Source organism: Pseudochaenichthys georgianus, chromosome 7 (genome assembly GCF_902827115.2).
Source record: "Pseudochaenichthys georgianus chromosome 7, fPseGeo1.2, whole genome shotgun sequence".
Classification (NCBI taxonomy): Eukaryota; Metazoa; Chordata; class Actinopteri; order Perciformes; family Channichthyidae; genus Pseudochaenichthys; species Pseudochaenichthys georgianus.
In genome coordinates this window covers 37,876,272-37,891,702 of record NC_047509.1, presented here as the reverse complement: position 1 = coordinate 37,891,702, position 15,431 = coordinate 37,876,272, and the positions used below count along the sequence as shown (strand labels likewise).

At 40.6% G+C, this 15,431-nt stretch overlaps 1 protein-coding gene across 1 annotated transcript; it reads right to left on the bottom strand.

Moving 5' to 3' along the window:
- Positions 1-737: 737 nt before the first annotated feature.
- nsfl1c (NSFL1 (p97) cofactor (p47)) lies at positions 738-14,783 on the bottom strand. Its single transcript, XM_034087077.2, has 9 exons — positions 14,635-14,783; positions 13,583-13,683; positions 13,399-13,476; positions 6,307-6,472; positions 6,047-6,142; positions 4,054-4,163; positions 3,809-3,946; positions 2,822-2,992; positions 738-1,805 (listed from the first exon to the last, which is right to left on the bottom strand). Exons 1-9 carry the CDS (start codon positions 14,734-14,736, stop codon positions 1,643-1,645), a joined length of 1,125 nt encoding a protein of 374 aa, XP_033942968.1. The 5' UTR covers positions 14,737-14,783; the 3' UTR covers positions 738-1,642.
- Positions 14,784-15,431: the final 648 nt, after the last annotated feature.

The following is a 15,431-nucleotide window of genomic DNA, read 5'->3' as shown; positions in this document are numbered from 1 at the left end:
TCTTAATCGAAGCCTCCCAAAATATAAAACTGGGATGTAGTGTCAGGAGTCTCCACCTGATGGCAGCACCGAGCACAAACTTCCCAACACATTTTAATAAAAATTCTACTAGAAATGACTAGATCTTTCCCAGTGCCCACAGCAAAAAAGCTCAATCCAAAGCAGCATAAATACAAAAATAATGAATACATTAAAAAAAGAAATGTTCACATTATTGCACAAACATAATAATTCCGAAATTAAAAATTAAATGTCTATTCAATTCTAAAATAATTCTAAGATAGTTGTAGATCACAATAAAAAAAACTATCTTATAGATTTTCAATTAATATCCAATACAGAAAACATAACCACATTTTTTTTTTTTTTAATGAGAATATTTTGAGCATTAAAAGGAGTTTAAGAGACATTTCTGAGTTTATACATACCTTTTCTGATGACGCTGAAAATATTCTTATGTTGGGATGTCCATCTGCGCTCCTGAGTGTATCCACCTTCACTATTATAACTCTTGACAGTACACATAAAAAAAAGAAGATATTTCTGAAATGTTGCTGCTTAAAAGGAACTGATTATGAGGGTAGTTGCTTGATTGAATAATGATAAAGGTTCTGACTGATATACTGGCCCCGAAACATTAGACAGAACTACACTATCACATTTATAAACCCAAAAAGTTGATATTGTCACTAGAATACAATTATTTCCACACCTATAAGAAAAACACAAGACAATAATTCTTCATACATCAACCATAAAATGGATTTATTTCACCAGAGGTCCAAACATATTTCGGTGTTGCCCCAGGATGCATAGAAGATGTCAGTGTCATAGGAATTCAACTTCTACAAACCAGTGTTTACAATCTAAATGTTCTTCAGCTCGACCATTGGTTTGAACATAAAGCCAGGCGCAACAGATCTTCATGTTACACCGTATCAAAATGCCACCATCTAACTGGGACAGTCTGTAAAGGAATTAAAAAGGAAAAAAGAGGGGGGCAGTTTAAAAAAATAATCTTAAATTTGATCAGAGGGACGGTTGTGGTTCTGCAGGTGAATGAGTGTAAGGCTACTGGTATAGGTCAAAGAAAATCTCTCTTCAGTGTTTTATCATTATTACACTTCTCTCATGTGGAGGGAAGTGGAAACTTGTACAAAACCACATTACTGTAATAACACTAATACTCCTTATGTGGTTAGGGTGGGGTGAGGCCCCAGCTCCTGATAGTAAACTGCGCTGAAGGGCCAAATTCAGGTTAATAGGGGAGGGGAAATGGGGAGCAGGGCAAAGGAAAAAGAAGTTTAGTGAACATCTGTGCAGGAAGCTGTGTTTGGGTTCAACCATCTACCACTGTCAGTACACTGTCAGTACACCCCCCCCCATCAGAACATCCTACAGCATGTGTAGGCGTATCTTACAGCTCTTAATTTATCTGTTCCAAAGTGGAAGATTTAAAGTGCCCCTGTCACCGCAGAAGGGGGGGAGGAGGTTGAGAGTGGGAGTTTCACTTTAGAAAAACAAAAATTCAGAAATGAGAAGTCCATACATAAGTCCATGTTTCCCCCTCCCTCAGAAGCAGGTAACTCAGCCACACCCCCCGGGGAGGGAGTGTGGAGGGTGGATGCTCTTACTCTCCCCCTCAGGTTAGCCTCTGCACGATGACGGCGTTCAGGAGGTTGGCCTGCTCCAGCGTCAGGCTCTCATCCGACAGCTCCTTGTTGGGGAAGGTGGTCATCAGGACGAATTCACTGGCGGCCATGAGGGGCCGGGACCCCACCAGAAACTGCCGCAGATCCGATACCCTGAAGGAGCAACAACACGGGGGGGGTTACTGATGTTGCGGTGAGTAAGGGATAAGGTGCAGCAAGCCATTCACTACAGCAGAATTCGCTCTAACGGTATAGATTTTGAAATTATCGATTTAAAAATCTATTGCTTCCACCGAGACAAAATAGTCCATTCTTCTGCGTATCAACGGCTTGAACTGTGGCCACAACGAACATGGCACTGAGCGAGGTTCTCTGTAACTGTCCAAGTCTGTTCAAATTTTCTTTTCCATTAACCAGTCTTTAAACACTGGCAGAGCGCATACGGTGTCAGTGTTTATTTCCTGTCACTCTTCTTCTGCTGCAGATGTGTCTGTCATCAAGCTCTCTGAGTATTAAACCCTTTCCATCTCTTGTTTTCCTTTTCTTTACTGGGGACAGTTTAGCCATCATGAATACAAAGTTCTGTGTTCTCTAACATTTCTGGGCCACAGCTAACGTTATATTGACCAGAGTTATGCGGAATGATATGACTGCACATAGTCCCTTAACCAGAGCGTCCTTGGCAACGGTCTGCTATCGACAATTAGCAGGTAACTGAATGTCAAAATTGACAAATCTGAATACAATTAGTTAACCGAGTCGTTTGATAACAAAACAGCTTTTTTTCTAAATATATTTTTCACTGCTTTATCATTGTTTTTGGGGCAATGACATGGGGTTAACTGAATGAGAAAATGTCATACTCAATCTAAAAGATGGAAGCACAGATTCACCGTCTGTTCATCGGTAATTGACGATATTCACCTTGTTGACTTCCAGGTAAACACGATCAATCACAATGCTTATCCATGGGGTCACATCAATCATGCCCGTCTGTCGGTTAGAACACTCTGCTACAGCATAAGAAGTCACGTGTGGTTTGTTTACAATTTAACGTTAAAGAAAACTGTCAGCAATAGAGGACCACTGACAAGAATGCTGTCTTAATTGATGATGTGTGCGTGCCATCTTTCAGAAGAGAAGAGCTCATGAGGGTGTGGTGTCATCACCTGTGGGTGTGGTTGAACCTCTGCACCAGCCGGCCTCCGTCATGCAGTCTGATCTGGATATTGGTGACGGGCTGGGAGGAGTCCAGGCTGACGGTGGCGCTGGCCTGAGCCTCGTTAGCTAACTGGTCCTGCTGCGAGGAGGTGGGGGAGTTAACCAGCTCTGGGGTGGCACTGTGGGAGGAGGAGGGGGAGGGGAAAGTTAGCCGAGGCATTTTTATACAAATATTTGCATCTTAATATTTGATAGAATTAGCTTCCTAAAAAACGGGAATTAGTCAGCATTTTGCCATCATTTTTGCCAGTATACATACATATAACAAATTAAATAAGAATTAAATACAATTCGGTCAGAAGCAATTGGGAGGGTCTTGAGTTCACTTTTAAAAGTATGAACAGCTCTGCTGCCCTTAGCACCAAGTTTAACATGATTAAATTCTGGACTGGACACTGAATACATGTTTTCTTACTTGTTGCTACTTTATCCAACAGCACGAACAGTGTTAGCTACATGTACAAAACAACTTTTTCAATAAAGACAAGTAAAAAAAAAAAACATTTTTGAAAATCCATTTTTGAAAATCCCATTATTAGTTTAAAGATGCATAACATGATGCGGCAGCAGACCATCACAAAATACCCAAGACATTCCCTACACTACAAATGTGATAGCTGAATAGCAACTATGTCGAATTTACAATCGTAGATTTCTTTATTTGGGTTATTTAAGTGCTGTTAAAATCCACTAACTTGACTTTAAGAGAAGGGACAACTGTATTTTAATGTGCTCAAACAGTGCCACAGGACCAGTTGGAAAGCAGTCATTTCACTGGAATGAGCCCAGACATAAGGGCAGAAATAAAGATGATTCATATTCACACAGAGCGGGTAAAACTAGTTTTCCAGACTTGATTTAGATGCTGCTTTTTGTTTGGAAAACAATACGGAAAGCATGTTCAACTAATAAACAAGACAGCTCATCAGTCTCACGTTCCCAGCTTCTGTCCTTCGCCGCCAAAGGCCTTGAAGGCCACCTTGGGTTTGGAGAAGTCCTCGTCTCTGTGGTCCTCCATGTCCAGGTTGACCTGGCCCCCCCGGGACCGCTGCCTCAGCTCCAGGGGAATCTCCCTGCAGAGGGACAACCGGTCAACATACAGACATATACATATTCACATAGGAGCATTAGAGTCAAGTGTGTGTGAGCTGACGATGTTTCTAGTAGTGACTGTTCTCACCCTCTTCTGATGGCCTCGAGGAAGTTGGAATTTCCAGGATCGCTGTAGTTTCTGAGATCGCCGTTATCCAGACTGAAGCCTGTCTTCCACAGCTTCAGCACCACGTGTACCTAACAACAGACAGAGGATGGGGCAGATCATACATCAGTATAGATGTTATTCCCCTACGACTAGTCTTAGCAGAAACTGAACAATTTGAACTTCTCTGATGACTTTATTTAATTTTGTTTTTTGTGTGTACTGTACTTGCAGTACTTAAATGAAACAGCAACAGCTGTGTATGTCCTGTACATGTGGAACCACAGCAGTTAAGGCTTAATGTAGCCTACAACCTTAAAATTATGCTGCATATCGAGGCATAAATGGATTTACTTTCCCTCAATATGACCACATTTAATTAGCGTGTACTGAAATGTGCTCAGGGCTGACCACTAAAAAACCTATAGTCATATGACTGGACATTATGAAGCTAGTGGACCATCACATGTTTCTATACAATCTGTCATACTCTTTGTGTAGCAGCAACACACGCCTATTGGATAGTGGTTAGAGGCCAAGTTAGGCTCATCACTTTGACGGCTTCAAGTTAGAGTCCGTACTGAAGTTATAGTTTAACAACGTTAATAAAAACTAACAATAACTAAAACAGGAGCAAACGGTCAATCCTCATAACTCGGGATGGGTATCGTTTTAAATTTCTCGATTCTGATTCTGCTTATCGATTCCGGTTCTTATCGATTCCCCGTTTCCATTCCAAAATTGTAAAAGCAAGAGGTCAAACGTTTAGATAACAAAAATATCTTTATTCTTTTAAGCTTTAACTGACATTTTTACAAATAAAAAAATATACATGCAATACAAATGTATTGCACAATAGCTGTGCTTTATTTTAACTGAGATATGCCTGTGGCAAGCTGTTAGCAGGCATAGCTCTGTGCCTTGTCTTTTTATTTCTTAGTGTAGTGGAGCCTCACTTCAGAGCGTTTACCACGATCCATCTTTGGTGTTATGAAGTGACTGAGCTCGTGAACTGTCTACGGGAGGGCGGGGGAGCCTCGCTGCGGGGCAACTGTGGACCTCTGTCGCCTGTCAGCGCAGCTTACATGATGCTGTTTAAAAAACTAAGGGCGGTGCCGGCAGTCAGCGAACCGAGCCGGCCGCTCTGTGGTTCTCCAGAACACACAGATGGCCAGTCCGCTATGTATGTCACCGCGGCGCAGACGGACCCGGTGGAATACAGGGTCTACCGCGTTTAGGAACCGTTAAGCAGAACCGAAATAGTGTATTTTGTATGTATTTTTGTAAATGTATATCGGTTCCAAATATCGGTTATCGGTCTCCTTGATTACTAATAATCGGTATCGGTCTTGAAAAAGCCACATCGGTCGATCCCTACTAATGATAATTATAGAAATATGTAATTATACAAAATAATCATCTTAGCTCCTACACTTTGTTTATCTTAGATAGATAGATAGAATGGGAGGGATGAAACCCCTCGTTAATGGTCACACATGCAGAGCACACAGTGACATTTGGACCCATCCTAGCACTAGGAGCAGTGGGCAGCTGTTGTAGAGCGCCCGGGGAGCAATGGGAGTGGGGGGGAGGGGGATGTCCGGTGCCTTGCTCAAGGGCACCACGGCAGGGCTCAGGAGGTGAACTGGGACCTCTCCGAGTAGCAGTCCACTACTGACTGAGCCACTGCCGGAAGCATTTCCTAAATGTCCTGACTGCATAACAAACGCAGTGCAGAACATCTGATACAAAAGTAATCACAGCAACTAAATGAAGTTTGTGTAAAAATAACAATTTGAATACATTTTGTGCAGATTTAATATAGACATTAAATACACTTTCTTGTTGAATTATGTTTTTTTATGCTTGGCCATTGTTCTATTAGTCAGAGAAGGGTGATGGCATAAGCCCTTGTGCTGTGCCTTGAATAGTACCAAAAATGGCAGACACAAAGCAAGACTTTAGACAAACTCACATCTTGCTGGCTTCTAGGGCCACGCCTCTCTCCGGACACGTAGGCTGATTCCTCCTCAGGAGCTGCACCCAGCCTGTAGCCCCCACCGATAAAGGCCTAAGAGCAGAGGAGGAGATAAACACTGATTAATCAAGCACAAGAAGAATTACAAACAAGAAGAGGATGGAACTGCTGACCCATCTGTTTGAGCGATAAAAAATGTTGTACAGATGTAGAGGGGGAAAAGGACAATGGCGTTGTTCTCAAGAGTTCCCCCGTACCTTGGCTTTGCTGGTCTCTCCTGGCCCCCTCCCAGGCCGGTCCAGTGGCACAGCCCCGTGTTCTCTGGCCCCCTTGAATAAATCCTCCACCACTTCATTGGAGCTCTTCTTCTTGGGAGGCCCTACGATCTGTTGCCCACTGCGCTCCGACCCCCCAGCAAAAAACCTGGCAGGGTGAGAAAAAAGGAGTCAGGAATTAGAAAGTACTATGAATATCCCCCCGTGTGAGGGTCTCAAAGTCTCAGGTAAGATATTTATTTTGAGAGATGATAGATGGTGTGTTTAATGTCTAGGAAATATCAGAGGCCAACTCAGTGGACATTTTTAAACGACAGCTAAAGACACATATTTTTTAATTAGCTTTGTATGGTGACACCCCACTTAAAAAATATATTATTTTACTTATTTTATATGTTTTTAATATGATTTATTTTACCATTTTATTAGCGACATTCCCTTTTAAGTTGGTCTTTTAATAATTTCACCTTTATTATTCATCATTTTAGTTTTTATTATTATCTTATTTGGGTTTTTATTTTATTTATTTAAATGTTTTATCGTACGTATTGGTTTTGTCTTCCTGTATTTTACTGAGGGAGATCACTATGATTTCATTGTGTTTAATTTTGTATTACCATACCGTGTCTCTTAAACTGTTAAATCATGTTGTTATGCTGCATATGTACTACAAGTAGGGGTGTAACGGTTCACAGAAGTCACGGTTCGGTTCGTACCTCGGTTTGGGGGTCACGGTTCGGTACAACAAGAAAAAGCAAAAAAAGTCCCAAATGCATAATTCCAGGTTTGTTGTTATTTATTTTTGAACAGTAGTGCAAGTTTCAGTTTAAAAATAAGGAACTCTGACATTTTGAATAATTAACTGTATTAAACAGTTAAAAACAAACCACACACACTCAGGTGGCCATATTATCTATCATGGCTGATGTCAAACTAAAAGGTTTCATCAAGCTGTAAAACTAAAAAGAATGTCTTACATCATAAATAATAAGAAAGTGTTTCAAGAGCGCAAAGTCGTTGAAAAACATTATGCCAAAAGCTTCCGTTATTTATTTTTGGTCTCTCGGCTCTCATGTCTATTGGCTTCTTAAAAACAGCGGGGATCAGCTGTTGAACAACAAATCTGGGTGATGCCTTCTGATATGATTTAGCATGTTTGGCGTGTTTCCATTAGCATACCGCACCGCTGTAGAGCAACGCCGACACACCGTCCTCGTCGGATCCACCACTCGCACACTTCATCGTTATTGTGGTCCACAGGGAACCCGAAATGTTCCCACACAGCTGATTTAAAAGAAGCAGGTGGGTTCTAGCTCCTGTGTGTTATCTGAACTCACCATACTAACTTTTCTTCTTCTTGTATTTTGTTTGTTTTGTTGTTGTGTTTCTTCTAGTTCTTCATTTGTTGTTTAACAGCTTTTAGGCGCAATACCGCCCCCTGGATTATATATAGTGTAATGGATACTGCCCTGAATGACAGACTTTTTTCCCCACTCGTAAAAAAAAAAGGCGTATTCGTCGTGTGACTGCATGTGCCGAACCGTGACGGTACGGGGCGAATACGAATACCGTTACACCCCTAACTACAAGGTTGTAATGTCTGGCCTGATGAAAAACTCTTATTGTGATGTGTGCCTTGTTACAGCACTTTTAGCTGCATGAAAAGTGCTGTACAAATATAACTTATTGTATTAGTGAATACAATTGAGATGGCTCACAATCTCACTGTGGAAAGCAGCATTGTATTCAAGTCTCCCTTGCTCTTGTTTTTGCATTCCAACAGCTTACAATTAGCTCAGGGTCTATGATTACTTATGTTATTCTAGTGCATGAATTGCAATCACTGTGAACAGTTACTATGCAACAGATGTGCTCTGGATTGTATTTTTCCAGCTATCATTTAAAGGATTATTAGCTTCATGCCATGTATTACACGGGCTGACATGTGCCCCCCTTAAAAACTGAACTATACATTGGGGTTATGGAGACACAATGTTGAAACCGTAAGAACCGTTATTGGTCAGCGTGTATTGCTAATATTTTGTAAAACAATTTTTTGATTATGGTATAGATTGATAAGGAATAAATCAATAAAAAGATTGAAAAATGTCTAAGTAACCTTCTCCTTTTCTGTATTAGCAAACCAACTCCACTTTAACCGTCTGCTCACTGCGACACCACTCTAGCACATTGAATAAACTAAACACAGCAAGGTGTAATACAGGGGTCTCCAACTTTTCTCCACCTGAGAGCTACTTTGAAAAAATGAAAGTGGCCAAGAGCTACTTGCATCGCTTACATTTATTCACATAGCACTCATCAGTTGAATTAAGCTACTTTTGTGTGAAATCAATACCTAAAGCTTATCTAAAATCTTAACTTCACATCAAGGTCCAAGAAAACGACAATTTCTAACATATTAATATGGACAACATAGTAAGTACTTCACTGAACATTCACATAAATGTCCAAGAGCAAATTACAATGTTTTCACGTCTTAGTATGGCCCACATAGTAAATACATCGCCTTAATCACCACATTGCAAGCATCTTATGGCACGTGTGTAAAATAAGTACATTCACTATTTTTTACAGTTAGTGAGATAACTGGCGCTGCATGGAGTCCACCATAGAGGTGTATGCTGGACCCACTTAGGTTCACTCTAATGGAGTCATTTATGTTCATCAGTCAGTCTTGTTCTGTATTTAGATTTCATTCATGCCAGAAAAAGGCTGCTTCACAAAGGTCTCTAGAACAGAACCACATAAAGCAGACAGGTTCAGTGCTGCTTGGTGAATGTTCTTATAGTTGTCTGAGTCTACAAGGCTCCAGAAATGTTGTGAGTTTTGCTGAGACTTAAGCTGAACATGATTTTGGAGATTTATAACCTCCAACTCCATCTCCACAGGATCGACACTGAACAGTGCAGCCATCTTTTCTTCTTCTTCATGTTGACATGAAATTATAAACCATAATTAATCAATTATAGGTCTAGCCTCCCTATATCTGTGTGTGTGAAATTGTTCCATCCTCAAAAACAAAAAACTAATACTTCTGCTTCTAGCAACGGTCTTCTGTTAAAGAAAGGACACTGAATGTCTTGAATGAGGCTCACACACATGAAGTCTGAACACAGCAGACAACAGGAGTATTTACAACAGCATTATAAAAACAAAAATAGTGCATGTGGGTGCACACTTACATTCTCTGTCTTACTGTTGCATGAATCCCATGAATGTATGAGATTAAGTTAGCTTCATTATATCAATCAGTGATTAAGTGAATAATAAAGTTTCTATCAGGTCACTATCAGCCATTATTTTCAGGAGGGGGCGGGGTTTGGAGGAGACGGTGATCGCGGAAGCTTTCCTCCTGCCTTCACAAACATTACACACGTTTTTATCAACTGAAAATAGCAAGAGGACATTCATACTCTGCAATCCAAGACTTGATTAAATCCACCAAAAACCTGACATGACGATAACGAGTGTTTTTCAAAAACTCAAATCCCTCCCTGTGTGTCTCTGAGCCGCAGCGACGCGGACTGATTCAGAGCGGGTCATTCTGCTGTTGGTTCTGGTGCTGCTGGATAAAGCAGACTGCTCCGTGTGTGGTGTCGCTGTGCCGCTGTCACGTCTGCTCCTTGATCGCTGCGTCACCGACCAATTTTATATTTGTGTGACAGAAACAATTCTAAAATAAAAGGAGCAACGTTACTACGCTATAATCGAGAATCGAGCGGCGAGCTACTGAAAAGCTGCCCGCGAGCTACCGGTAGCTCGCGATCGACGTGTTGGAGACCCCTGGTGTAATACGAAACAAGGCCAACCTTCCCACAATCTCACATTACGAAGCTAACAGGAAATGGGGATATTTACTGTGGAGAGCGTAATTAACAGAGAGAATAAGAAAGATAAAGTTGACAAGTCAAATATACAAACAATTGTGGCTGCACAAAAAGAGGCTATATATTTACTACATGGAAATTATATATAACCATTATTCTGATGCCAGGATATTGGTGCCGCAAACACTTCCTGGACTACAAATCATATTCTACAGACTTAAGCGAATATCGTTTGTATGTACGTTAAGCAGTGATTCGACTCCAGTGAATGGAGGCGTGTGGCGCAGTGGACTAGCGCACTGGTGTTCGGATCAGGGGAGCACAGGTTCAAACCCCACTGCAGTCAGCATGTCGTTGTATCTCTGGGCAAGACACTTGCCAAAATTGCTCCTGTGGGGATTGCCCACAGTATTGAGTATGTAAATTGCTTTGGATAAAAGCATCTAACAAGTGACATGTACATGTAAAGTAATTCGCAATTTCAATATCAGGCAAAACAGTTGCAATTAGTATTTTTTACCCAAATAGAGCAGCTCTACCAGCAATCGGCCCTCTGTGTTGACCATGAACCCAGCTTGAGCAAAGCCCTGGAATGCTCAGGCTCTTATCTTACAAACCTAATACACCATGCATCAACGCTAAATACCCAGAGAACACTTTTTAAGTACAGTTACCAAGATTTCTGAAATACAGTATATTCTTCAAAGGAAAAACACAAGCACATTTTTGGATTTGAGCCAGCTTTCCAGGTAACACACCATGTGTAGTGTGAACACTTTTCCAAATATTGTGGATTGAGAATTGTTCAAATTGACAGGGCTAACACATTTAACCACAATGAACAACACTGACTGTTTTTTCAAGAATTCTGTCAGCAGTTTATTGAGCCCTATGATAAGTACTCTGCATTAACCCTGTGAGTGGATAAACACTGTTATATCAATAGGATGCAAGATAGAAATAATCCACCACCGAACCATCTGTTCGCTTTGCTTTGTCTAAATCACACTTGCCAAAAACAAGAGACAAAACGCACAATAAAGATCCTTTGACTGATAACATTATTATTGTCAATGCCGTTTACACTGTATATATTCATCTGTTTATAGCCTATTTATAAAAATCCCATGTATAATTATTCTCATTATGTAGACTCCTGCACTGCTATTTTGCACTTCTGGTCAGATGCCTAAACTTACATTTCGTCACGAGTACATGACTATGTAATGACAATAAAGTTGAATGTGAATCTGAATTATTCAAACTCTCTACAGACACCTTTATAGTTGTTGTTTTGCGATAATAATATATTGAAAATCTGATTAAAGCCTGAAACATAGTACATTTTGTATTAGAATTTACTTTAGTTAACACATTTATTTCTCTTAAGTTAAGCTTGCTAGTAGTTGGTGTAATGTAAAAAAAAGGGCATTAGCAAACAATCGTTCTTTTTAAACAATCAGTTCACTGCAGTGCCCCGACAGCAGATTCTGTCGATGCAGCAGAAAAGCACAGATGACCGGCTCACAGAGAATGATGGGAGACCAGAAATAGATTGGTGCATTCGGGAAACACCCTGCTATGTTTGACTTTCTGCCAGCCAAACACTGAGGGCAAGCTGCTGAGACAGACAGACATGTATACAGACGTGAACAATTGTCACAACTAGGGATGCACGATAATTATCGGTCCGATATTAGGAATTATGACGTCATCCCGATAAACCCGATACCAGTATTAATAGTCCCGATAATATAAAATATATTTTTTGGGTAAAAAAAAGAAAAAAATACTGCGGTGTGGGTGGATTGGGATGAGGAGCGCTTGTTTCTCACTCGGCTCCTCCCGTTTTGCCAGTACTGTGGTATTAGTGGTTTAGGAAGAGGGGAGTTCTTCACAAATCCAGCGCTCCCTAATACTTCGAACCTGATCAGTCACCTGAAACATCGCCATCGCTACGATGGTGAGTTAAAAGCGTACGAAGACAATAATACAATACAAAGTGTGTGTGTGTGTGTGTGTCTGTGCGCGCGTTGGAGCTATGTGCAACTCAAGGCATATGCTCGAACCGGAGCTGCCTGGACGCTGCAATCATGTTGCTGAGTGTGCTGACTTTTCGTATAATGTCCCGCTGTCTGGCTTCCTGCATCAAGTCAAGTGCTCGGCGCAGTTGTGGCGAAATGTCGCTCCTCTGTTTTCATTTAACAGCTCCTTATATCCGTTAGCGCAGCTAGCTAGCACCAGATGCTAACAACAACAATGCACGTAAGGTCTCTCTCTCGCTCGCTCGGGCCACACATACACACACCCTCCCGGTCCTCCAGGTGGCCAGTCGGTGCCTGCCGGTGAGCGTGGAAGTGTGGTCTGCCACAAGCGGGCGGCAGGAGCGGGGCTGTCAGCATCAGCTTGTAGATGGTATTTTAAACTCGATGCGCTCTGAAACTACGGGGCGGCCAAGGTAAAAAAATACACATGCGTTAATTGCGTTAAAATAATTAGTGGTGTAATTTTTTTTTTTATTATCGGTATCGGTCTTGAGAAGCAGGAAATTATCGGTATCGGTTTCAAAAAACCAATATCGTGCATCCCTAGTCACAACCAATGAAGATAAAGACAAATAACTCTAACGGCTACTATAAAGGACAAATACTTTTGACTTAAATGTGTCTTTGAGTCTACTTTAGTCCCTCTGAATCCCTTGATCCATTTTCTATAATTTATCCAACTCTAATCTGTACGTTTCTTGAGAAAAAGGTCATTGCATTTCAATTTAAATAAATAAAATTGCAATTACTTTGCATCCTTGTGTAAAGTATGCTGTAAATACTATCCTAAGTTTACATTCTATTGGTAGTAGGTTGGTCTATTAAAAAGTGTATACTAACTTATGATGTATATTTATATTGTCTATCTCATAGAGATACTTTGTAGAAAATCATCTCTCATTGTTGATTTGTATGTATTTACTGTTTGCATATATTTTCTTCTATCTAATGTTAATGTTTATTTTCTATTTAAATTCAGGTACAATAATTTGTTTACATGCTGCTGTGGCAAAATAATTTCCTAAATGGGGATTAATATATTAAATCTAACCTAAAGCAGTCAAATATCTACCGTAAGGTGCCTAATTCAATCATTGAAGAAAAATACACCATTATGATTGATTATTCTAAAAGTGAGTGATACATTGCTAAAGATAGACCAAACGGGAAATCCCACTTACCTTTGACCTTCCTCCTCATCACTCTCCTCCTCTGCGTCATGCATCATATCTCTGAAGGAGGTAACTCTGGGCTGAGCGCTGATGATAAATACAGTTTTAGAGTAATGGTCAATAATGGACATTGCATTGAAGCTTATGAGTGTGCCAATAAATGTTCTTGGAACGTGATGTGTCAATAAGTCACCTTGGCCCCGCAGACCGAGACACCGAGGAGCCTATCTCAGGCTGAGGAAGCGTCACTATGTCTTCATCAGCTCCATCCTCAAAGAAACTGGCGAGTGCGAGCTGGGAAGAAGAAAAATGTAGGTCAAAAGAAATGTATTTTATGTACAATTTGTCATCAGGGTCCTTTTACAATGTTACACATCATATTTAGAGAGGGGTCCCTCAGTTGCTCTTCTTGAAGCATTTCCCCTAATGGGCTTTGTTTGGGGATTTTTCCTTATTCGAAGCGGAAGTCATAAAACAGAGGGTGCTGTATAATTTACAGATTACAGAGCTCCTTGAATAAAATTACCATGAATGACTTGTTTTACTGATAACCATTTAGAGAACATTTCAGTCATAGCTAGATAACTTAACTCCTTCATTTGCTGTGTCATAACGTGTGAAATCCCTATTCACACAAGACAATCAAAGTTAATATGTATTTTGTCTAGTTCTCTCATGTGTAAAATGCTATATTCCACAGTTGAAGCGCTAATCGATTGAGAACACTGGATCATAATAGTAATTCAGTGTCGTTTTCTATATGTAAAGTTATTTGACGTCATGAATTGAGTGTGTTTACAGCCGTTCTCCTACCCACAAACATGACTTTCAACGGGACAGCTGACACAGCAGCGTCAGAAGCTAACTTATCTTTACCAGGTTGACTGACATTAATCTAACGTCACATCGGTTCATGCTAACGCTAGCTAGCATGGCTCAATGGACAAACGTCAGAGTAGCTTTAGCCCACACGTAATGGCAACATGCTTAGTGGTGACACTTCAGGAATGGACAATTAAGTAAACATGACTGTGTTTGCTTACTAATTGTGCATTGGTTTTATTGTTTGGTGACAGAAAGCGGCCAGGCTATTGTCAAAGGGTGACTTGCACAAATTACCTGTAACACAGGCTAACGTTAGCCGGGAAGCTATTCCCCTTACACCTATCCAGTCAACGCTGTTTTCTGTTGACTTCCCGCCTTACAGTTCCCCACTGTTTAGTGGGGAAAAAATAAAACACTTACCTGCAAATTCCATCCTGCTGACTCCAGGAAAAACCGGGCTCTCTCCTCATCCACATCAGTAACAGCGACGAACTCCCTGACAGACTCCTCTTGGCTCGCCATTTTGATTTGCTCCTTCAGCGACTCGTCCGCCTCTAACCGGGAAACAAGCCACAGCCGATGGTTCCTATCTGTTCCAAACCAAGCAGGACTGTTCAAAGATGGGACTGCCCAAATGTATTCAAAAGCAATTATCAATATAGAGAAAATGCTTTTTTTCTTGTGGATTCAAAATGTCAGTAGGAAAATCATAATTTATGCTGGTCACTAAAAGGAAATAGCCTAATAGGTCATTGCCAGGGGTTACCACTACATAGCAAGTCCATAGATAGAGTAATCTTATTTAAATATCTTGGTTGTTGATTGATGAAAATGTACAGGAGGAATCATATGAGAAATATTGACATCAAATGTGCTTTATTTAATAAGGTGCTTGTTGGTTTTGAAAGGTAAGCTGTCGAAAACACATTATTACACACATACAGGGCTTCAATGAGAGCCATTTTGGATTATGATTACTTTGTGTATTAAGCAGCAGTTAAAAGTAAGAAATAAACTGGACAGAAGAATACAATGCAGAACAATGAGATTATTGTGGGTTCCATTACTCATACAACTATTTGTTAAGCCAGAAGCAAAGTAAGAAGGTCAAAGGCATTAAGCAAAAAATACAATTATGTCCTACTGCATATTGCAGTATGGAAGCCATCATTTGTATGGCTATTCTGACCCACAATACTTTATCGAGCAAGAGGGAA

Bases quoted from the DNA above. Each gene is read 5' to 3' on its own strand.
- nsfl1c (XM_034087077.2), bottom strand. From the start codon at position 14,736: ATGGCGAGCCAAGAGGAGTCTGTCAGGGAGTTCGTCGCTGTTACTGAT. The intron at 13,477-13,582 runs GTGACTTATTGA...ATTTATCATCAG, and splicing joins TCTCGGTCTGCGGGGCCAAG to CGCTCAGCCCAGAGTTACCT. The intron at 3,947-4,053 runs GTGAGAACAGTC...GTCCCTCTGCAG, and splicing joins CTCGAGGCCATCAGAAGAGG to GGAGATTCCCCTGGAGCTGA.